The sequence below is a fragment of the Diorhabda carinulata genome, chromosome 1 (assembly GCF_026250575.1).
Source record: "Diorhabda carinulata isolate Delta chromosome 1, icDioCari1.1, whole genome shotgun sequence".
Classification (NCBI taxonomy): Eukaryota; Metazoa; Arthropoda; class Insecta; order Coleoptera; family Chrysomelidae; genus Diorhabda; species Diorhabda carinulata.
The window spans coordinates 28,099,492-28,125,612 of record NC_079460.1 but is presented as its reverse complement, the minus strand read 5'-3'; the positions used below and the strand labels follow the sequence as shown (position 1 = coordinate 28,125,612).

Genomic DNA, 26,121 nt, shown 5'->3' with positions numbered 1-26,121 from the left:
ACGACTTCAACAAATCGAATGATACAGAAGAATTAACCACCAATAATATTTGTGAAAGTCTACTAAACGAAACACAAGTAACAAAAGCACCCGAAGAAAAAATACCGTATACATACAAATTGAAAGAAATAAACCTGAAAAACTGTCTGAAGAAGTTATTTCTTACAGTTTAACTGTTAAAGAAGCTATTGAAATACATCAGAATAATACCAAATCATAAAAACCGAGTAATTACAAAGCATCAATTTAAAGTATCATAATAAAACTGCTTGGGATTAAGCTTAGATAACTATATTGGATAACTGGAGGAAAATCACAACTATCTAACGAGAATACGTTATTGGTATATGAGACAATAGTTAAGCCTATTTGGACATATGAAATCCCGCAGTAAAGCTCATCGTCTACATTAGATATAACTATTATCAAGAATTATTATGACTTGTCCATCGCATGAAAACACAATGTAACTCACAAGCAATACATATTATTATAGTGAATAAGATTGTTTAGTGCGATTGCAAAATCACGCTGACTGAGTTGGCATTGTGTTGCATTGTATTTTCATGCGATGGCCAAATCAATCTTTTTTGTTTAGACATAAGAGATTGTTAATATTATGGTCACTTTGAAATGTTGTTAGATTAGCTAATCACGCAATTACTTAAGACAAAAGGTCCCTTAAGCAGGGAGTGAATAAATCAATCGACTTGGTATTACATGATCTCACAACTTTTTACGGTAGAAGAACTGAGTTGCGATACTTGGTTTTTTTCACAAGTTTGGTTTCTGATGGCATCTCATTCCTTTTTGTAGATAGAACTCCTTTTTTCGTTTCCAGTACCTTCTTCTTCTTAAATACCAATTTTCTCAAAGCCCATTCTCTGTCTTATGAGCTTGTCTTATTTTTGTAAGTAGTCTTCCTATTTTTCTTTTCCGATACTACTTCTTGAGCTTCAGCTACAGTTTTGCTCAAAGCTCACTCCCTGTCTCTATGCTTTGACGGTAAATGCTTCTTAGTCTATTGTATTCACAAATTGAGGATTCCTGCGCTTTAATACTTCCAAAATCGACATTAATTAGATGTAACCCACCCAGACTTGTAACTCTCGGAAGTGTCACATAAGCTTGACCGGATGCAAATACGGCAGAACCGATATCCATATTATTTTGTGTAGTTATAGCATATGCTATACATATGAGAAACTGTTTGCGGTAAACATAAGCTCTATCAATAATTTCAAATTTAGTTTAGACCGGACCAAGCTCGTAAACATGTTGTTTTCAAATGTAGTGTATATTTTCCTAATTATTTTTGTATTTTCTGGATCAACCTCTACTTTATGCACTATATCGATAGAACCATTTACATTTGATAATTTATTTTATTTTTTATATATCTCATATGCGATTACAAAGTTATTTATGCAGTTGGTGTATCTAGAAAACTGGACTTAAATTGCAAAATATTTTAGTTCTTTAGTGATTTAAACACTAGAAATTGATTGTATTCAAAATTTGAAGCTTCTATGTCTACTAGAAGTGCCTTAGAGTATTGATTTGTCACTCACTCAGTCAGTGAGTGACAAAATTAAGAAATTTGACTAGTTATAATTCTTAAACTACTGGTTCAAATTGAATTAAATTTCAAATATACCGTGTTTATACAATGCTTGCTTAATTACTCGAAATACTGGCTTCTAGTTTAATCCACAACGAAATTATAGAGGGTCGAAAATGGCCTAAACAGCTTCGAAAAAAGGATGCTTTTTTGATCGACAGATATCACCTAGGATTTACTAAAAGCAGGTCCATTTGCTGAGTTTTGAACTAATGAAGAACTACACAGTTTTTTGCATTTCCTAATAAATGGAAATTTTGTCAGCAATTTCACCTACTCGTGAGCGGTAGAAGGTAATTTTCCTCACTGATATGAAAATAGAATGTTCAAAAACTAGCAATAATGTAAAATTTAACATTTTAGCTCTATTTATGGACAAAAATAAGTTATTTTAGACTAATTTGAGTTACAGTGTGTTTTATTGGTTGGGATTTATTTTTTTTAGGTTTTATGACAGGGTAGACCACAATTACAATAATATAGCTTATGTTAATATTTTAATTAATATATTTAACATTAAACAACCAAATACTATATATAAAACATAATACACAAGAAAAAATTGCAAGACCGCAAGAAATATGGTCTTGTGTAATAATCGCAATAATAGGTATTGGTCTTTATCTTGACTTTTTTTGCAAGACCAAACCAAGACCAAGACCCCGAGTTAAAGACCAGTCTTGCTCATCACTATAAAAAGGTACATTAAAAGTTTACATTAGTAATTATTTTGTCATAATATCATTGAACTGTGGTCGTCTGTTTGGGCTATCTAATTTCACTTCTCGTGCTAAGTGTATCTTGGTACATATGATATTCATGATGTTTCGAAATCCTAAAGTGTAATTTATAATAAATTCAGGGTCGATTGGAATTTTTAATCGCGACTTTCTAAATACAATAATAGTGTATAAAGGGTGTCCAAATTTAGATATATGGTATCATCGACAATATCTTTAAATGGTGACTAAAATTTAAAAATTTTAAAAATATTATCAAATTAAAAAATTTCAAATATTAGCAATTATTAGTTCTGTTTTCTATTAATTACCATGCAAAGATTGAAATTTTACATATGATTGGATATGGAGATAAAGCAAGAACACAAACGACCTGTCACTCATATCGCAAAATACTGTTAGCAAAAATACAATTCAAGAAAAACGGGAAAAAGAAAGACTTATTGTCAAGTATTGTAGAAAATCAATCATTATTAGACTAATATCGCAGTAGAACTATGAGTATTTGTTTTATTGAAATAATTGAATTCATTTATTCAATGACTTGTTTGTCACAACACGGTTACTTCTCATAATGGCGTAATTGATATGGCAGTATATGCACTAATATGCAGTATGTGGTACCGATTAAAGATTATTATTTAAAACTTTTGCTTGATATGGCCAGCATTGTTTGAAATACATTATTACCTTAGAATATTTGAAATAGCATTTTTATATGCTCCAGTTTTGTAATTTATTTTATAGAATTTGTTCTATATCATTGGAGTTGCACCAATAGTAAAGAGAAAAATCCGAAAGTCTAAACTTATTTTGACTGAATACAGCCGAGTTTCAAAGGCAAAATACGACGGCGTGGATGTTTTGCGTATGCAATTCTTAATCTTAGCCTTTACTTGATAACAAATCGATTAATGGGTCACAGTTAACTCTGGGAGAATCATAGACCGGTCAGTATGACCAATAATATATATGTCGAATAATCACATCAAATTATCATAGATTTTCTACTTTTTCATAAGATAATTTGCTGCTTGTGCTTTTCTGGGTCAGATTATGTCAGCATAAAGCAACCTTGAGTGATGATCATTTTTTCAAGAAGACCCGATTTGTTAAACAATGGGGGTCATGAAATAACTTTTCTAAGTAAATTTTATGACTTTTTTGCCACCTGGAGATGTGAACTTGAAAGCTTTAAATATATAAAATATAAGGGTTTTTGTATGGACACTGATCAAGCTCTGTTCAAAAGAAGTTCTACTAGAATATAGCTGAACACTTAGGATTATTAGGATTATCAAAACTTGTAAGCTTTTTGTGTATGTAAATTTTAAGGAAATATGAAGGAAAACATATTTAAATCATGAGCCTTCATTGATATCGCAACTCAAATTAGATTAATTAGTGTCAAATTAGTGCTTAATGAAAACGCTCTGTATCGACTATATAGAGCATTGTAGCTTCAATTGTGGGTACATCTACTGAAGTTTCCAGGGTATAAGTGATTTTCAGTTTGAGTGTAGTTTCTATTACAAATTACAATATTGGAAAAAATATTTCCACAGAATATGGTCAAATTTCAGAATAAACATTTGACGCAATATATCAATCATTAGATGCAATTACATCAAAATATTCCCAAAATTTCGTCAATTTGCTTTGTTTCATATTTAAATTCAACGATTCAAGTCAATGTTGAGTAGATCAATACATAATATTCAATATTTTTTATTCAACATCGTAGCATCATTTTAATTCTCAATCAATCTTTTTGTCGTAGCTTCTTCGCCACCAACATCTTCACCGAAACCCAAAACAACTGAACCTTCAAGCAAATTGAAGGACTTGTGGAGCAAAGGAAATCTGAACAATTCTGTTTATGGAAACCCCCCCTTCCAGTCTGTTCACCATGTTGCTGATAAAGGTACTTGCTTATCTTTAATTTGATATTGTTAACAATAGAGTATTAATATCACTTTAGTAACTTTTTGGTAGAGATATATGGATGCTGATATATATTTTTTTTGTACAAATAACTTGTAAACTGTGAAATATTCTATTCTATTTTGAATTCATTATCACTCTCAATATATCTCTATCCCTACAACGCCCCATGGGAACTTTCTGGAAGTTTTCATCTGTCAGCACATTCACGACACATGCCACTTGAACATAATATTGCTGAATTGTAGTCATGTTAGCTTTGTACATTGATTTGCTCACCTGAGTTGTAGCTCTTAATGAAAATAGGCTTTCCCATTTCATGCAATAGTGCTTTGTTTTATGATTATAAGGGAAAAATTACGATACATCACATACTATCATTCTATCTAATAAGTTTGCCCCATTTTTCTTGTTATTCAATTTAGAACACAGTTTAGCTTACTAAAATTACCATCTGAAGTTTTCCATGTGGATTATTCATCAATGAGATCATCGATTCTTATTTTGGTATTGGTGTCCGTATTTGACGCAGATGTGCGACTCGAGCGGAAATAATATAGATCGTCTTCTTGGTTATCTAGAAAACGCTTAAACTAATCAACATTTCTCACATGCGAGAACTATTTATTTCCATACCTTTTTTCAATAAATTATTAGTTTCACGTGAAATTTTAATTTTTCCTATACTCATAAAATATGTAAATGTAAATAAAAACTACGGCTATACTCGTACACATTATCTGAAATAGAAATGGAAAACAGTGGGGCCTACCTAATTGACTGTATTTATGGAAATAAATAATCCACCGTACATTTATATTGAAAATCCATTTTATGAAATTATTTTATATTTATCTATATAGGACTCTTTGATAATTCAAAATTAATGACAATAATAAAAGAAAAAGCATAAACAAGTTTAGAAAGCAGTAATTGACCATTACCAGAATATTATTCATTTATCTTTCCAGTGAAACCTCATTACGAAGGAACGAGAATATGAAAAGTACAGTATGAAATAGCTCATATTGTTCCATAAACAGAATTTTAAGTTGACCATCTAGCGAAATAATTTTTAATAAAAGGCTTGGAAGTCGACTCAGCTCTACACAATTTGAATAAATTTCTCTCCAGCTTCTATTCATTATTAATTGCATGAAATTAATGATATGAAGAAGCTTTTGTGCAACTAGCCCGAGGCAATTTACCACAACATCAATGAAAACATTTGATCGGCAAGTTAAATGCCAAAACTTATTTAGAATAAATTTCCTTTGAATACCTCCGCATGCAGCTGATATTTCATCATTATGAGATTTTTAAATAACTGGTTGGTTTTTCATTTCGATCTTCTTGTTGAAAACAGCATTTAAAAGTTTAACCAACGTATTTGAATTATATGGAGAACAATGTTTATCTATTTCGAATCACAAATTTTCATTGTAATACTTACCAGGATTTTCAGCAGATAAAGTTTCTAATTAAAATCATTGCATAACTTTGAAAATTTGTAGGGAAAATTGTTGAAAAATATAATATACCTACATCATATGAATCTTTGTCCTGGATTACTTAATTTATGGAATATGTCAAGAAACTGTCTAGATATATATATATATATATATATATATATATATATATATATATATATATATATATATATATATATATATATAAGGCAGACCTCTCAATATTCAGAAAATGACCATGAAATATCAAAAAAACATAAACTCAATTAAAAAGGTACTCTTGATAAAACTCGATATTGTGTATCGGTTTTCGGAATATTTTGATTTGAAAAGTGATAACCGATACTGACATGAAGTAATGAAAATGTATTAATTAAACAAAAAATCACAATATGAAAATTTAAAAAAAGATAACATAAACAAACATAAAATAGAAGTTTTTCTAAAGATATCATTAATTTTTTAAACGATTAGAAGTCAGCTATAAGGTCATTAAAGTGACGTTGGATTCTGTCTTTCAATTATTGAGGGGAATTTACCTCTGTAGCATAAACTTTTTTCCTCAAGATAAGACTAAACTGTGTAATCCAAGGGATTAAAATCGCACGACCGAGGAGGCCAATGAGTCGGAGCTTCTGCACCTCTACCAATCCATCGATTCGGAAAATGGTTACTCAACCAATTACGACACCTCCTATCAAAGAGCGGTGGAGCTCCATCGTGAATGAAAAATAGAGATCTTCGCCCATTAGGGTTAAATCTTCTAATATCTCGAATAAGTGATTAATTAAAAAATCCACTTAAATTTCCCGATAGAATGTGATAACCTATTAATTTGTTAACTAAAGTTGCTGCCAAACATTAACTTTAAATAAGTGTTGGTAATGTGATACCATTTTGACATGTGGATTCTCATCATACCAGTAGGGTGTATTATGGGAGTTAAACATACATTCATAAAAAGAATATATTTTAAAAAATTTGGATTGAGGGCTTGATGTTTGATAAAAATCCACTGTAATGAGTAGATCGTCTGGCAAGAGCTCTTGGACTATTCTGTAATGATAAGGATGTAGCTGTTGCTCTTTAAGTATCCTCCAAATACTTGAAGAAGACATATTGGTTTGTCTTGCCACATTCCTACGCTGAGTGTTGAATTTTGATTAACAAAAATTTAAAACCATATTCTCTTTATTATTGGTTCTTGTTGTTCTTGGCCTATCAGAATTTATTTTTTTAGATCTCACATTCCCAGTTTCTCGTCGTTCAATGGCTTTAAATGTATTTTTACTTGGTAAGTTTTTTCGAGGAACCTTTTCTGCTTCAAACGTAACAGCTGCACTAGAGTTTTCTAAACACTCGCCTAATGTTAATAACATGTCAGTGTATTAAAAATGTGAGTACATTTTGATTAACAATATCTAATTTAACAAATAACAATGTTTCAGAAATGTGATTATTATTGACTCAACGTCATAACTATCAATGAATGACAGTTTTCCAATGCAAACTCAGAGAAAATGCTATTGCCGTGTAAAATTAAAAATAAAATGATTATGGATACTCAGCTATTGGGGGCTTTAGTATGAAACAAACAACAGTTTAAGTCCCAGAACTGCAATACGTGATCTTCAAATTGTCTGGGGTCTCATTTACACCACAAAAAATTTTCAATTCACATAATGCTTACTAATAAATAATAATAGTAATTTATAACTTTATCAATACTTTATACACAATATCGAGTTTTATCAAGAGTACCTTTTTGGTGTAAAATTAAATGTTTAAGTTCACTTGAAATTTTGCTTGATAAATCTAATATTGAAAACGTTATGTTGAATACTACTTGGTACGAACCGTGTAACTATTGTCCTTTATGAGAGTCAGACATAAAAACAAATTCATTGGATGTATCAGTTTCAAAAACATATTTGTATAAAATGTCAATACAATGTTGCCAGTAGTTGCGGCAAAATCGTAAAAAATGTAAAATTTTTTTTCAACACCCTTTATCTTGAATACGGATGGCGTTACGAAAAATTTTTACTGAGCTGATAATTTTCATAATAACGAGTCATCGACCGTTGTCGTACTGAAAACTCACTTTGTATAGTGAATAAATAATATCATACTATTATTTATATATAATTTAGAATTAATCTTTTCTTAAAATAATATTTTTAGCGTAAATATTGGTACAATTGATATTTAAGAATTATTTAAACAATAGATGCTGATGATAACAAAGTTGAAAAAAAAGTAAGTATATTGTGACCATATAGACACAGAAATTTACAGTAAAGTTGGCCCTATAGCAATAATGGCTTTCTAGTAATTAGTTGAAAAATCTACTGTTGAGGTAACTTAAAATTCATTCTTATGTTGAATAGTTAAAGAGTAGATGGACACAGTGATATCATAAAGTGTAGGTGTTTCAAATTTTATCCTACTGATCCTACTCATCGCATACTCAAACGCCCACACATGGTATCACTATGTATATTTACTCCTATTATTTTTTCACACATAAAACTATTTTTATAATTTGAACCCGATCACATAATACGTTAGTATCCATGAAAATATTATTTAAATTTACTTATTAGCGTTTCTTTCTATTAATTATTTAAAAGTGATATTACCATCTTTTCTTTACATTACTGTATCTATACAGGGTGAGTCGAGAGGAGCGCACCAAACTCTAGGAGTGTATTATACACGTAAAAATAATGTAAAAAAACTCATATGTTCTTATCCAATTTTCATTTGTTTTCAAGTTATAGCATATTAACAAATAAACAAATTATCACATAAAAATTTTCTTAATCATAGCGTTCTTTCAATAAATGTTCAGAAATAACGCTATTGACTTCTAAACATTTTCTACTTCGTCTACGAAGAGCGTTTGTTGCTCTCCCAATTGATTCATTTGTTTCTTCTTTAATATGGGCTGCAGTATTCTCAATTCGTCTAATTAGTGCATCCCGTGTGTCCACTTTTATTTTGTAGACTTAATTTATCATCCAGCCCCATAAACAAAAATCTAGTTGTGTGAGGTCTGGAGATCTTGCAGGCCAATTAATGGGACCTCCACGACCAATCCAACGCCCTGAAAAAGATGCGTCCAAATGTTGCTTGACCTAACAAGCGACATGTGCAGGAGCTCCATCGTGCTGATACTATATATCTGCATTCTAATATTTACAGGAACATCCTCTAGTAGGCATTGTAATTCAATTTGTAAAAAATTTAGGTAGTTTTCTGGTATTAGACGATTCTCCAAAATAAAAGGGCCAATTAAATAACTTTCAACCATACCACACCACACGTTTTCAGAAAACCGATGTTGAAAATTGCTTTCGACTTCGCGTGGGGATTTTCGTCCGACCATACATGATAGTTACGAGTGTTATTAATGCCATCACGGGTAAATGTAACTTTATCCGTAAAGAGTATACTCGATACAACACGATGATTATTATTTATCCACCGACAAAACTCCATACGGTTAGCGTAATCCTATGGTTGTAGGTGCTGTACTCTCTGTACGTGATAAGGATATAAACCTTGTTCGTGGAGTGTGTTTATCACTCTTTTTATCTGAGTGGCAATTCTCCGTGAGCTAGTACTTGCATCTTCTTCTACTAGATGCAGAATATTTTTTACTTCTATCAAACCTTGTCGAGTAGCGCGTTCAGATGATATGTTAGCACTGGGAAGCTTATCACTCTCGCACAATTTGTTAAAAACTGTAATAAATACGTTTTTATCAGAATATCTTTGGTGTGGAAAACGTTGACGATATTCTTCAGCAGCGGCTGTAGCATTTCCATTACAGAAACCATAAACAAACACCATTTGGCATATTCTAAATTTTAATAAGTATCTGGAATTTCGCAACACGAACAATCACATAAATTTTAAATTAAACGTTCAGTTACTGTTTACTGTACACTGACAGTTCATCAAAACGTCAGAATTATCAAATGCCTTTGAGCCTTGAACATGGCATACTTTGATAATTTTAAAATTCAGATATAAGTGGAAAGCTAGATGCACATTTCTAATTACTCCATAACTTGAAAATAAATAAAAATCGGATAAGAACAAATGAGTCTTTTTACATTATTTTCACGTGTATAATACACTCCTTGATTTGGATGCGCTCCTCCCGACTCACCGTGTATATTCACAATATACTTCTTTCACTTTGTCATCATCAGCATATATCTTTTAAATCATTCTTAGAGGCAAATTATATCAAAATTTAAGCAAAAATTATTATTTTAAATAAAGTTTAAAAAATGGTACACTTAATTGTTCGTTTTATTTTTAGTTGTCTGAAACTAAAAGTTTTAAAAACCATTGAACTAACGAAGCTGTTTACATTCGAAACCTCTTTTGACTAAAGGTTCATATAAATTATTAATTTTTCAAAAAAATTATCTATAAAATCGAGTTAATTTAATTGAAAATATTCTCAAAGAATGACATAAATGCAAGAATATTCAGTTTCACATAAAAATTAAATTAATTAATGTGATATTCATCGAATATTCCATCAATTTTTTTATTGAATTATGTATGATCATCAAAAGCGAAGAAGTATGCGAACTTTTGAGTCAGTAAGTTGATTAAAAATTAGTGAACATAGTGAAATTTGTATTAAACAAACAAAAATAGACAAACTAACAAAGTAAAAATTGTCAAAGGGATCCACAAACATCATCAAATAACTACGTTATCCTCTAATTTCGACTTTTCACCCTTCCAAAACTGGAAATATATTCTAATAAATAAATATTTTATAAATATATTATTTAGGAAGATTGAATGCACATTGAATTTGTATGAATACTGCATATTTCACTTTCAGTGACAAGTTAGTAACATACAAAAATTCAAAAATATACAGTTATCATTTCAGGGATTTATTTCGATTTCGAAGCCATTGCAATTCAAATAAAATTTAATGAACTATGATTTTTTATTTTCATATTTTTCTCTTTCAGGTTCAAAATATCAATCAAATTTAAATGAAATCGACAAATCTGAACAGAAATCAAGTGGTGATTCGGACACTAAGGGACATATGTATGAAAATTCTCCAGAGAATATAGGAGAATCCGTCAAGTGTGAGTATTTTTGAATTTGTAATGTGAATATAAATCTAGTTATTATCTGCTTATGGAATATAATGCTGTGAGTAACATCAGCTAATTGAAAAATATAATAATACTTAACTTTGTATAATAGTACTTGATATAATTTAATTCTTGCTCTTAAATGTACACTCAAAAATTATCACGTCGCAATGCTTAATGTAACATTTTTCCACTACAACAATCGTCATAACACCTGAGTGTTCCATCACAATAAACAAACTAAACACTTAAACTGCGCTGTGTAGGAGAGAGAAGTATCACCATTGAGATGGAAAAAATTCCCTTATATTCTTGTCTCTAAGTAGCATAAAATTTGAATTAATCTTCTTCAAACTATTGCCTTGGCTACCAATGTACATGTACATATGCATATACTGTCAAAACGGATCCTTCTATCCCAATTTTTATTTTCGAGAAGAACTAGAAGTCACAAGGTACTTAATCTGTCGAATAAAGCGGATATGGATAAATAGAAATACTTTTAGGGTCCGAAAATACGCGTATCAAGAGTGACTTTTGGTACGGAGCCAAATCTTTTTCTTCGTACATTTTTTCGCCAATGTTCCAGGACTCCTTATAAAGTTCTAGTTCACAGTTCCTCTAGTAAAAAAAATATTTTAATTCTTCAATAGTAAAAAAGCCTGGGAACAAATTTGACACTCACTTGCCAAAATTTTTTTTCTTCTTATTTTGAGGTTAGAAGACATTTCGAACGTTCCTCAGCCTTAAATATTACTTGTGAACAGCCTTCAATGCTACTAGAATAGACAGATTTTAATGCTCTGTGAGTCCCTTTGGTACGTCTTTCCAACTTTAAGCATAAATTAACGTTAATGCTTTGTTCGAGATCCATATTTCACGACAGACAGACACAGTTTCACTAAGCTACTTTAGTAACAGACTGACGAGCCGGAACAGTTAAAATAGCTATACTCTGAATAATTGCTACTATAAACATTTATTCACAGTATCTCTTATCACACCTCGTACGTGTTTTCAGTGGAAGAATTTTCAACTACTCATAGTACTAGGCAAAACTCATGAAACTTGCCATCTCACTTGAAATTGTATGTTGATACGAGGAGTGGCAGTAAAGTATTAACTCGAGAACTCACAACTCTCAATCACTTCGTCCATATCTGCTTACTAAAAGGTCTCTCTCTTCAGAAACTGATTTAGTGGTGTCGTTAAAATGAGTGACTCACGTTCCAAGCAACGTCGTAATTCAATTTGCAGTGAAATCAAGCGAATTGCATTTGATGTGTGAGGACAAGTGTATATAAAAAACATGTGTTTGAATTAGCGAATAGGTTCACTGAGGAGCGTGAATCAATAGAAGATGATCCACGTGAAAAAGCTTCCGTTTTCTTTCGTACCGATACGAATGTCGACGCGTAACCATTTCTGAATCAGCTGAAGGCACGTGTCTTCCATATGCGACACGGTCTCGAGAAGTCAGACTGGATTTTGCTCTACAACAACGCACCGGCTCACTCTTCATTGCTTATGCAAGAGTTTATTTCCACACTATATCTCCGATATTGCTACCTATGACGTTTTTTCATGTCCTAATATCAAGGTTAGGTTAGGTTAACAGGGTGATCTCCACTTTTCAGCCGAGATACACTCGGATGCTTTAGGCCCATTGTGATGCCCTTGCTGACTTTTCAGTCAGTACCTTTTCACTCCCCTTCCCTATCTCTTCCGTTGCCAGATCCTTGCCCCCTTCCCAAGCATTTCCAGTTTGCAATGAAGTGATTCGGGTCCTTAACACCCAGCTCCGCTGCTTTTTCCAGACATTCCAATGTTTCACTCCCCATGAATTGTAGTCGTTTCGACGCCAATGCTGTGCATTGACACATTAGGTGTTCTATTGTTCCTTCCTCTTCACTGCATTCTGCACAGAGATCGTCGGTTCTGATACCCATTTTCCTGAGTCTAGAGCCTACTGTGCAGTGATCGGTAATCACTGCTACGACCCTTCGGATCAAGGATTTCCCATAGCCTAACAGTTCTGTTGTCTTCCTCTTCTGTAGCACCGGCCACAAGGAGCGTGAGATGACACAGTCTTCTCTATTACTCCATCTCTTGCCGTACTCTCCCTCTAATATTCTATATATCGTGTTTCTCAGCAATTTTATTCGTGGTAGTGGCAAGCCCACCGCTTCGTCCCCGCTCCTGGTCGTTCCCAATTTGGCTAGTTTGATTCCCTTCTACATTGCTGTGTCCCGGTATCCAGCAGAGTCTAACCTTTCGGTCACGAATCCATGACAGGGCTTCGCGACAGCTCACCACTGACCTAGATCTCACTGCCGTGGACGATAGTGATCTCAAAGCCGCTTGGCTATCCGTGATTGTGACCGTTTCATCTCTGCATTGGATTAGTTCCGCGGCTCGTTCTATTGCCCGCAGCTTGACCTGTATTATGTTGCAGCCATTTCTGAGCCTCAAGGATTCCCTTATTCCCAGAGTATACTCCCGCTCCCGTCCGTTCGTCCTTTACGGACCCGTCCGTAAAAATCCAGTTACTGTTCCTGGGTTCTCTCTCGTTAGTATGAGGATGTTCAGATCTATATCAAAAGTCAGTTTGGCGATAGTATAGTCGGTGCGTTGTTTCAACACACCTTTGTCTACTGTATCCGCCATATCTCCATTAGTATCCTGGTGTGCCCATAGTTGGATTGTTTCCATAGCCCAGTTTCCCTCAGTCTGAGGGCACTTTTAGCTGCTAATCCTTTTATGTGCAGATCCAGTGGTTTTAAATTCACCAGCACATCCAGTGTGGCCTGGGGTATGCTTCTTTTTGCTGCTTACCTTTGCCATTTGTCGAGTTTTTCCGCATATGTCTTCCTATTCATGGCCTTTCACCACACTACGTCTCCGTAAGTTATAATGTGTCTTACAACCTCTGTATACAGCCAGTGTATAAGTTTTCTTCCAAACACCTTCCTACAAATGTAGAAAGCGTTGATTCCCCTTTTCATCCTATCCTCCACATTCCTTTTCCAGGAAAGCTTTGAATCTAGGATTAATCCCAGATATTTCGCCTCCAGTGAGAGGGTCGGCGTTTGCCCCTTCAATTTTGGTAGCCGACTTTTCTCAACTCGGCAATGGGTAATCTCATCGACTGACATGACGATGTCCTTGCCTCTCCCATTTTTACTTTGGATGGAGGATAAAATCCTCCACTCCTTTGTATACAGGCCCTTATTCATTCTTTGGACGACCGCCAGTGTCTTCCGATCCTCCAGATTTGGCGGCGAGACCCACACCGAGACGATCTTCCTCAATGGCAGCGACGATTTCGGGATAACCTCCAGCTTGGAGCCTGGCCACAGGTCATCGCAGCCGCCAAATACTTCTTTTAGGAAATCAAGGGACTTCCTGTTGGAGCACCCGACTACCTTGACGCCCCTCAACCATCCCACGCCGTCGAAGGATATTTCCTCGTCGCTGTCATTCCCTTCGAGATCAGCAATTGCCATCAGGACCCTCTTCCTCGAGCAACCTATCGGATGACAGCCTACCATCCAGATGTGATCGATCTACGATGGCAACCTGAAACTCCTGTGGCGACTCAAAGCTAGTCGAGAGCTAAGGCTTTTTTACCTTTTTCTCATCTTTCTCTAGGGATTGAATCCTTCTAGACGCTTTCGTTTTTGGAAGCGCCTTTTTGGCTTCAACCCTCTCCTTTTCGGTGAAGTCAGCATCCCTCTTTTTACTCATCGCATTTTTATAGCCATTTCGAGCTTTTTGCGCTGGCGTGCTCTCCTTTTTCCTTTTTTCTGAGCCCTTGGGATCGACTCGTCTTCGGTTACCCCACCGATCTTCAGGCCACCCATAACCGATGATACGCTCCCGAGACCCCCTTTGTCTCCCGCAAGAGTCAGTTCTAGGGCACTTGTAGCTGTAGGTATGCTTCCACTGGCCAAGTGCGCCACCGGTGGTATCAGGGATGATAGTGTAACTGACCCCCCCCCAGAATCCGATCGTGGCCCGGCCGCTTGCGCGGGAGGATTGGCCTCATCAAGAGACGTACCTCCTGGGGAAATATTTTTAGTACCACTATTCATTCCGCGGGAATGAGAGCTCAAGCCCAGTTAGGTTTGTTTCCCCCACTCGGACCTTATTAGCAACCATCCAGAGTAATGTGCGACATTACTGTGACCTAGGCTTGCTCCGGACTCCACTAACCGCAACCAGTGGACGCGCCCGGTGGCGTGGGAAAAGCGCCCAACCCTCAGTATGGAGGGACCCGTCCTAATATCAAATCACAACTAAAAAACTTATTATGGTGGCGTAGAGAAGATCAAAAAATCTTTAACCTTGGTTTTAAACTTCAGACGATTGATTACCAAAGATACTTTGAAGGGGAGCAACATTATTGTTGTGTAGAGTTCATTAGAAACTATTATGAAGGTTTATTATAAAAATTAGTGTAAAACTTTTTTGCTTCATTATTATTGATAAAATTTCGAAACTTGATTGCCACATCATATATAGGTTCCTTCTATCATATTCTGATTTCAATCTTTTAAGTAGGGGAGTTTAATTTAGTCTATAATTGCAAAACGTTGCTACTGATATAACATTGATATTACTTAACTTATAGTCGAAAATTACTAATTTGACTACTACTACTACAGAAACCTATTATTATGAACGCTAATCCCTTTTTATCGTTGTGTCGTCTTAATTGAAACGAATGAACCTGATTTTAAAGCAGGAGCACAAAAATAAAAGAGAAGTCAACGAAAATGAATGAGCAGCATAATTACGTAGCTCCACAAAAATGAGTAATCACACCTTCTCATTTAGCTAATCTCCATAGAAATTTTTGTTAAATCAATTGATCAAGCATGACGTTAAAAATTAAGCACCTGCAAAATGTCATTTAAGCGAAGTGACATATATTATAATATTTGTAACATTATATACAGAGTGCTCCGAAAGTTGTTGTTGGGAAATCAGAACTTATATTTAAGTATATTTTCTAAATTATACATTCGAACATTACGAATTTTTAATGGATGATTACGTAGTGTGTTTGACGGAATAAATAATTCGACACTAGGTACTATCTGAAGGCCAGAGGCGGATCATGCCCAACGGTTAACAATCAGTAACTTGTACAAGGACAACCTACAAGATGAGGAAAAGATCCAATTCATAATAGGGAAAATAGAGGTGGAAGTCGACCTGGAAGCTGATTTAGTAGAATGCTACAGTATAGGAGCATTTAAAACAAACAAGAACTGATTGATTGTAGTTAGAATGAAAAAAATAGTTCAAAAAATTAGAAATTATGAAGCAAGCTAAAAAACTGAAATTAATCAAAGAACAAGAACACAACGCAAGACTCAAATATAACAAATTAATTGTGTATAACAAAATATATTGAGCAGAGGCATATATAGAGGAAAAGTCGAGAGAAATTGATGACAAGAAACGTACAACCAGCGATCTTTACCCAGAAAATGGAGGGGAGAATAAAGAGAAGAAGTCAACAAACTAGTAATTGAAGAAAAGAACATTGATATATTGGAAGTCGACAACGCAATGGAATGGATAATAGCTAAAGGTAAAAACAAATGGAAGGATGTAGTGAGAATGGCATCATGGAATATCAGGACAGTACTGCCAATAGGAAAAATTAAAGAAATTGCAAAAGAAGTGCTGGAATATAAAATAGACATATTGGTACTCCAAGAAATACGATGGAAGTGAGAAGGACAAATAAAAAAGGAGAAATATACTTTATTTTATAGCGGAGAAGATAAACAAGTAAGGAACGGTACAGGTTTTATGATTAGCAAAAGAATGAGAAGAAGAATCTGAAATTATAAGTGGGAGAATATCAAAGCTAAGAATAAAAAATAGTATAGCAAACATAACAATAATTAATATTTACGCACCAACAGAAGAAGCAAAAAACGAAGACAGAGACGAATTCTATGAAAACCTAGTTAAGGTACGCGAAGACGTCACAAGACATGATACATTAGTAATTATTAGAAATATGAATGCAAAAATAGAAAAAGAAGACTACTTAAGCTGTATGGCAGGAAAACACAGACTACACGAAACAACTAACAATAATGGAGGGCAAATATGTAGTCTAGCAGAGGAACTCAACATGTATGTTAGTAGCACTAGCTTAAATAAACATACTAAACACTAAACATAAAAAAGAACATAAAATTACGTGGATGATACCAGGAAGTACCAAGAGAAACCAAATAGATCACATCTTAATATCAAAAATAAGATCAAAAATGATACAAGATCATCACTTAGTAATAATAAAAATTAAATTAAGACGATAAAAAGCAGAAAATGGAATGTGCAGAAACTGAAAGCGAGGGAGGAACAATACAGAAAAGAAATAGAAAAGCAACTACAAAAGAGTAAAGAAAAAGATACTATTGATGAGCAATAGGAAGAGATTAAGAAAATTGTTATAAATGCAACGCAGAAAGACATTGGTACAAAAGATATTAGAAAAAATAATGATTGGTTTGACAAGGAATGTACAATAAAAATTAAAGACAAAGAAGAAGCTATTTTGCAATGGCTACGAATTATGAAACAAGATGATTATAATATATATAGAAAAATAAGAAAAGAGAGCACAAAGATAATAAAGACAATGAGAATAAAATGGCCAAATGATACAATTGACAACTTGGAAAATGACAATAAAAATAATGTATAATTATATTAACATATAAAGAAACAAAATAGAAAACGAAATACAACAAATATTGATGAAAGAGAATGGAGTCAGTATTTCAAAAAATTACTAACGAAAGAAGACGAAGAAGATGATATAAGTGAAAATGGTACCATACTAAAGAATTAAGAAAACCGACGAAAGTAGAAGAAGATGCTCACGGAGAATTGCCACTCAAGTGGAAATTCCACAAAAAAAAGTGATAAACACACTCCACGAACAAGGCTTATATCCTTATCACGTACAGAGAGTACAGCACCTACAACCATAGGATTACGCTAACCGTGTGGAGTTTTGTCGGTGGATAAATAATAATCATCGTGTTGTATCGAGTATACTCTTTACGGATAAAGTTACATTTACCCGTGATGGCATTAATAACACTCGTAACTATCATGTATGGTCGGACGAAAATCCCCACGCGAAGTCGAAAGCAATTTTCAACATCGGTTTTCTGAAAACGTGTGGTGTGGTATGGTTGAAAGTTATTTAATAGGCCCTTTTATTTTGGAGAATCGTCTCATACGAGAAAACTACCTAAATTTTTTACAAATTGAATTACAAGGCTTACTAGAGGATGCTCCTGTAAATATTAGAATGCAGATATACTATCAGCACGATGGAGCTCCTGCTGTCGCTTGTCGCTTGTTAGGTCAAGCAACATTTGGACGAATCTTTTTCAGGGCGTTGGATTGGCCGTAGAGGTCCCATTAATTGTCCTGCAGGATCTCCAGACCTCACACAACTAGATTTTTGTTTATGGGGCTCGATGAGAAATGAAGTCTACAAAATAAAAGTGGACACACGGGATGCACTAATTAGACGAATTGAGAATACTGCAGCCCATATTAAAGAAGAAACAAATGAATCAATTGGGAGAGCAACAAACGCTCTTCGTAGACGAAGTAGAAAATGTTTAGAAGTCAATAGCGTTATTTCTGAACATTTATTGAAAGAACGCTATGATTAAGAAAATTTTTATGTGATAATTTGTTTATTTGTTAATATGTTATAACTTGGAAACAAATGATTATGTACAAAAACTTCTTTATTTATCAGTCGTTTTGATTCGCCCAGTATATGCACAATCGACACTATGGAAATGACATATATCACGGTGACATCCAAGACTAGAGAGATTCATTGGAATTCACTGGTCAATATGGTTAATAGGAAATTGGGAAAATTTCATTTCCTAAGTCCTTTATCACACTGAAATAGCATTCGTTTTATGTTTGCAAGAAAAGATGAAATATAGATAAATATTCTCCACGCTTTTTTAGATTCCTCAAGACTTATTTTCGAAAAAAAAATTATAATCATCAGCTAAACAATATTTTTTACTATATCCTTGAAATATGGTATAGTGTCTATGTATTCTTAATAAAGTAAGCAATAGTGGAAAAATTAAGATGCGTTATGAGCAAGATAACTAATTCTATATAGACATTTCAAAATAATTATACTGCTTCAAACAAATACCTAATGACTATGAAAGAAGATGACCAGTATTAGTATCAACTAGGGAAAAAGAAAATGACATTTTACTGAAAATTAATAAGAAACATTTTAGAAAACATTAGGTACATGATACTCTGAAACAATTGGAACAAAGAAGTTACGCAGGCTACAGAATATGAAACGTAAAAATAAAAATTGTCTGAAAACAAACAATCCCATGAAATCAGTTAACAGAAATGAACACATTGAATAGTTTCATTTATTTCAATTGTATGAAAAGCTCGCTAGATAGTCATAAAAAGATAATATGATGTTCACATGTTTTTTCTGTTACTCATTTTACAGTATAAATTGATTATTGTTTCCTTTTACGTGAATCCAACTTCAGTTTACCTTACTCGCCGTAAATTACTCGCCATAAGTTGTTAGTATACGAAGTAGGGTTATTAACTAACGAAAATAGTGATGCTACAGAAGAAGTTACGTATTCGTAAACCGCTAGAAATCAACATTTATTAACATGATATCTTCCGCAGCATTCTCGCTACTGTAAACAAATTAGTATAGTACTTCAAAGTTGTTATATCGACCTATTTCCTACTTGGTAGCGGTGCGTAGAAAGTGGAATAGTGTGGCGACTACGCCATATGCCGTCGCACTCAAGCATACATAATACAGGTACACTTTCATTCACAAAATTTCTTACCCTTCGACGGGATTACCCGAACAACTTCCTTAATAAAACAACAACCCCGGACTGACCAGCGCCTGACCCAGTTGCTTTCTTCTAGGAATTCAACGTCACCATTCTTTAAGTGACCTTTCTTTTATAACCTTCTTAGTATCCTAACAACATGCAATTAACTTAAGAATCCAACATTTCTACATTCCTCTATCTTCTACATGGTTTCATATCACTTCTACTCTTCACTTGCTCGGGGCAGCGAAGCGAACAGCTCCCGAATACCTAGTCGCCTCAAGCCGAGCAAAGCTCCTCTTAGAAATTATGCACCCTTTTATGTTCCTCACCTAAGTTGTCATTTTTCTCGACATGCTTATAAATTCTGTTAATGATAAAAGCTGTAAGTATCTTATATAAGATGGGAAGGCACGTGATAGGTCTGTACTGAGTGGAATCATCCATCTGGGAGCTCATTGGGAGCAAGTTAGTGGAACCAGTGTCAAAAACGTTGGGATGTGTTATAGATTGTGTAAGAGATGGGTAAATTGTTTCACTAACTCCTTGTGTATGCTTGGGAAGTTCTTATACCAGAAGTTTTGAATATTATCAACTTCTGGTGATTTTCAGTTTTTGGTATTTTGGACTTCGTCAGTGATTTCCCCTAGTGTGAAATCATTAAATTGTATCGAAAGAATGTTTATCCGCTTCTCTTCGGCTGCTATCCAGTCAGCGTTTCTCTTGTGGTTTTTTTGGGTTGACCATAATGAGAACCAATACTTTTCCAACGTCTGTTTCGATGGCATAGATTGATTGGTGTTGTTAAAGGTCGTAGCTCCAAATTTTCTGTAAAATACTTTTTGATTGCTTTGAAAAATATTATTCTTTAGATTCTTTTTTGGGCACTTAATATATGTCGAAAACGTTTGAATTTCGCTTTCAACTTCTGCTGAAGCAAATAAATATATTCACGCAAATATTGCTGATGTTCTATATGCCGTGTGTGAGTACCTATTTTCTTGAATATTTTTCTGATGTGGTTTCTCAAGGGTTTTTTGTCAATGTTATTGATATGAATATTTGTCTCGTTTTAGTTTTCGACGACTTGCCTTCAAATGCCGCTAATTCCTTTTGCATTTCGAGTGCCACTTTATCGACGATATTTGGTTGGACATTGTCAAAATCGGATATAGCGTGATTGATGGTGATTACATTTTCATGTTCTTCAGTGTGGGTTTCACTATGTGTACAGTTTGCATCGAGATGATCATCTCTTCTTTGAAGATCTATAAGGAATTCTCCTCGTATTTGCTGCAAGATAGGAGCAGGAAGCAATTTTTTCTTCACTATATTCCTTCCCTGGACAGCTATTCGTTGTTCGGTACTGCAATTCTGGGTGATCTTAGATGAATGGCTTCAATGGCGTATAGCTGCTCATATCGGTCTCCATATTGGTTGCTCTGAAGTAGGAGCGCATAATGAATTAATTAAATTTAGTGATCCTCTTCATACGCTTCCTAGGCAATCAAGTTTTCACGATCTTAGGCACATTGACTTGCGTCACCGTACAAACATTAAGGGCCGATGGAGAAGAGTTAGTAATGTGTTTTCTATTATTTTGATTATCATAGTCCTACTCGGATTTATTATTATTAATATATATTTTAAAGCAAACCATTGTATCTTCTAGAGAATTGGTTTCTTTTAATGTATATTATTTTCAATGATGCCTGTACATCCTGTATAAAGGTTTTCAGTGCAGTTTTGTCACAATGAGTTATTTGACATCTTTTATCAAGTTAAAATCATTGCTAATTCTTCTACCTTTTCAAAAAGTTGCAATGTGGTTCAGATTTTCGTTTATAAACGGTCCAGTTCTAGTTAATTTCTGTAAAATAAATAAAATGTCGATCCCGTCTGTCAGCAAAACCTTGCTTAAGTACTTCCTTAATCTTATGCCATGCAATTCCACCTATTTCCTACCATGACCTCTGCCTTTCCAATTAATTTCTCCTAAATACGAGGTCTGGATAATCAATAACGCGACTGTTTACGAAAAAGGCTATTATTATAAAAATTATTCTATGTTCGAATACCTCCCTTCAATATACTCCCCTCCTCTCGCTACACACCTTTCCATACGTTTTTTCCATTGATCGAAGCAGTGCTGGGAAGTCTTCTTTGGTGAGTGCCTTTAGGAGCTCTGTCGTTTTTTGCTTCACCACTTCTATCGACTCAAATCGTGTCCCTTGTAAAGCAGATCTTTTTTTAACCTTTCAAGGAAATCTGAGCAGACCCGTTGACACAAGAGCTTTTGGTCAGGAGTCAGAAGATTTTTTGGCGCCAACTTCGCACAGACTTTTGTCATGTGTAATTCCTCGTGTAAAATTTTTCTAACCGGTTCTTTATCGGCGTTTACAGCCTCGGCGATCATCCAGATGCTCAATCGACCATCTGCACGCACAACTTGGTTGATTTTGGTCACTATTTCCGGAGTTGAAACAGTCACAGGGCGACCTAGGCGCTGGTCATCTTCAGTGCTCTCCTGGCATTCACTAAAGCGTTTACACCACTCAAAAATACGCGCACGAGATAGAAAATTGTCCCCATAGGCCCCTTGCAACAATTTTTAGTACTCAGCACAAAAGTTTTTTCCAATTTAACGAGAAATTTGAGATTGATACGTTGCTCTTGTTTTTCGTCACACATGGTTTTCGGCACGAGAAAAAACCACGTTCGTTTCAAACCGCTACTACACAAATAAATAGTGACGGAAACGTGATTTGGGACGTGCACAGACAAGATATCTAAATACCCAACGCACTACTCGTTATGTACTTCACTCGTCTAGGACGCCCTCTAGGCGCGCAGTCACGTTATTTATTAGCTCCAAAACATGAGTATTCATTTGAGGGTCATTATAAATTTCGATTAATCTTTTTAAAGTTTAAAGTATCACTGTCTCCGTCATAATGTCCAATATTTTCGAAATTCAATTTAAATAAATCTCAATTAATGGCTTTTGTATTTGCAGTAGCCACTTTATCAAATATGAATTATCAGTATTTCATTCAGTATCCAACTTAGCAAACCTTTTAGTAAGTTTTCCAATTCGTTCATATAAATAAAATATTTAAAATTGTTAAATATTTCCTTAGTCTAGTAACAGATAAAGAAAAGTAAAAAAGGAAAAATATGAGACAATAAGGATCTTGGCACTTACAGTGATTTGAAGGGTGAACCCTTATTCCTCCCTCGCAGGTCTCGGAATTCGCACTAAGTATTAAAATGCCAAGTCGAGTTTTTTATCGCGACGTGCGTGAAAATTCACGACCTCACGAATCCTACTGGTGACTGCGTCTATAATATATTTCGATACCGGAAAACTATTTTTAAGAAAACTTTATTCACAAAAACATTGCAATTTTACAACTATATGAATGAAGTAACAAAACTCATTATGTTGTATTTCGCAACATTCCTATTTTTATTAAAATTTATGCTGATTTACAGAATATAGTCATTTTGCGTTTTAATAATTTGCGTCGACCAGATTTATCTAGATATAACTCGGTATACATTTTTCCTGTCGGGATATATTTATTTACAACTAACTCTAACTATCCAACCAGATATTTTGTATGTTTCATACTAAGAATAGAATTGTAATCAGATAGTAGAAAAAATTAACATTTATTGAATTTTATATATGAGAAGAAATAAAGAAATTCACTTGCAATTTTTCTATAATATCACCAATTACTTCAAATGATTTAATAGCAACAATAACGTTCCCAAAATGTAGCTTCAATATATCTCTTAACAAATTAGTCCAACTATCATTTAAAAGTTTTTCTCAACTGTTCATTCAATCTAATGTACAATAAAAAAAATTTTGTTCCAGGTTCTCTCCCAGTGCTGCTGTCTTTCATCTTGTCAGTTTTGATGTTAATGGCAACACGGTGAATGTGATACTATAACATTTACTAATTACTTCCAAAATGTGAGTTTACTTAATCGATGAATGCTTCTACCTGAACGAATCCATGTACATTCGGTAGTTACCTATTTAACAAAGACTGAAACTGGTTAGCTTTATGAGTAACTGAGAAATGTGGTATAAATTGATGTTAAATAATATAATACATATTTATTGTTTGTTTTCTTGTATGGAGTACAGTGTTTTCTTTTATTATCCCGTTGTTTAGTGAAGGTTGGTATATATATATATATATATATATATATATATATATATATATATATATATATATATAGTAGCTGGTTGATATATATATATATATATATATATATATATATATATATATATATATATATATATATATATATATATATATATATATATATATATATATATCAACCAGCTACCAAAATTCACTGAATCGGGTTTCGGGTTTAATGATATAATTTTAAAACTAAATTGAAACCTAAATGTCAAAATGTAATCTATTACATATTCTATGTAATTGTTATGAAATTTTTATTCAAGGCAATATAACATGAAAAATTGTAAAAATGCTATTCTCATAAACTATTTGGTTGCGTTGAATCCGTTACACCTAGTTTACCAAAACATCCATAATTTAATAATAAAACATTTGACATCCTGACACACTACACTAACATTTATTAAAATGAACCTGTGAAATATTCACGAACATTTTACGTTACAGCTAGTGAAGTGGTTATTTTTTGTGTTTAATCCATAACCAATTTGACATAAATTAATGGTACAAGCTTCAACCTGAACGAGGATTAAGTATGGGGTGATTGACACGGCGAAAAGCCGAACTGCTTTTCTTGCGTACCGTGTCATCTTGCAATATGTGCGGATACGTTTCGGGTAATTTCGTTCTAGACAGAGTCAAAATCTCAAGCGAAAAGAAAGAACGAATAAGAACAAAATGCATAGTCATTGTGATAAATGGCTTTTGCCTGAAATCACGACATACCTCGCATATCAATAATAATTATGAGATATTAATTTGTCAACTGAATATCGAATCTGTTAATTGAAATTATCAATATATTACGAGATGTGATCGAAAATATGGTTTATTTTATTAAAAGAAAGATGAAAAGATATCATAAAAAAGTCTTTGGTTTGCATTACACTTATACACACGTTGATTATATAACTAGATTTATTTTTGAAAGCCTTTTTTTGGAATAGCTTGTATTTTCTGTTTTCTGACCTTCTCAATATGAGTAGAGGAGTCGATACGTTTCCCTTTAATCACTAGAAGCGTCAGAAGCTGCAAAGTGCTGAATCTGGTGAGGCGGTTATGGGCAGCCAATCGATAGCGACTTGGGGTATGGCACGTTGTTATGATAAAAATAAAAGCCATTAGACTATTTGGCACGACTCTTCATTATCACATACTTTCGCAAACATTCTAAATGCCCCTTGAAGAATTCTATGTTTACAGTTATTCCCCCTGGAAGGAACTTTGATCACACTATGCTCTCACAATTTAAAAAAATCGCTACCATGTTGTTGATGCTCAATTTTTATTGATGGTTGTTTTTAGTGCAAGTTCCTAGTGTTCTATTGAGAGTTCTAAATTTTTGTCTTAGGCTCATATGTACAAACTCAAACTTTCATTTCCATTACAAAATTTGGAAATGAAATTGCGCTTGATATCAATCTCAACATTCAATGAATATAGAATCACGATTTTTTTGTTTATTGGTAAAAATTCTTTGTAAACACTAGAAATATATAATATAAAATATATAATATGGAAAATATAGAAATTCGTATTATTTGCAAGTCATTTTGATGGTATGGAATATACTTACTCACTTACTTATTTATCCAAAACCTCCACCATAAGTGTAGAGGAAATATTTCTCCATTTGATTCTATCTTTTACTTCCTGTTTAGCTCGTCTTCAGTTCAGTCGTCCTTTTTTCCAGGTTGTTTGTTATTTCCTTATTTTATTTTCCCCTGGGTCTGCCTCTTCTCATCTTTTTGTTATTTGTTTCCTATATCCCCTCAACTGTTCTGACCTTCAGCTGTTGTTGTTCGATTTTTTGCACTGCACTTAATACGTTTAATGCGCGTCTTATTCCATTCTTCATGATTTTATCTAATCCCCTTACCCCTTTTATTTCACAAGTTATTTCCTGCTTCAATCTGTTGGTTAGTGCCCAAGATTCTCAGCGGGTTCCAAGTTGTCACTGCTCATCTCATAACATGAGGGTATGAGACATACTAGTTGAAACAGAAGTAGTTTATATAGATACTACCATATAATTATCGTATTTTTATCACACCTCGTTACATGC

The 26,121-nt window shown here is 33.8% G+C and overlaps 1 protein-coding gene across 3 annotated transcripts in view; it reads left to right on the top strand.

Annotated features, from left to right (window-relative positions):
• The window catches only part of LOC130903948 (lachesin-like), a 343,927-nt gene extending 319,921 nt beyond the window's left edge, over window positions 1-24,006 (top strand). For 2 of the 3 annotated variants that reach the window (XM_057816407.1, XM_057816397.1), the window contains exons 8-10: window positions 4,142-4,285; window positions 10,787-10,909; window positions 23,717-24,006. In XM_057816407.1, coding sequence (XP_057672390.1) covers window positions 4,142-4,285; window positions 10,787-10,909; window positions 23,717-23,778 — 329 coding nt within the window. In that variant the 3' untranslated portion in view covers window positions 23,779-24,006. The remainder of the gene's footprint in view (window positions 1-4,141; window positions 4,286-10,786; window positions 10,910-23,716) is intronic. The other variant, XM_057816415.1, reaches the window with a different exon arrangement.
• Window positions 24,007-26,121: the final 2,115 nt, after the last annotated feature.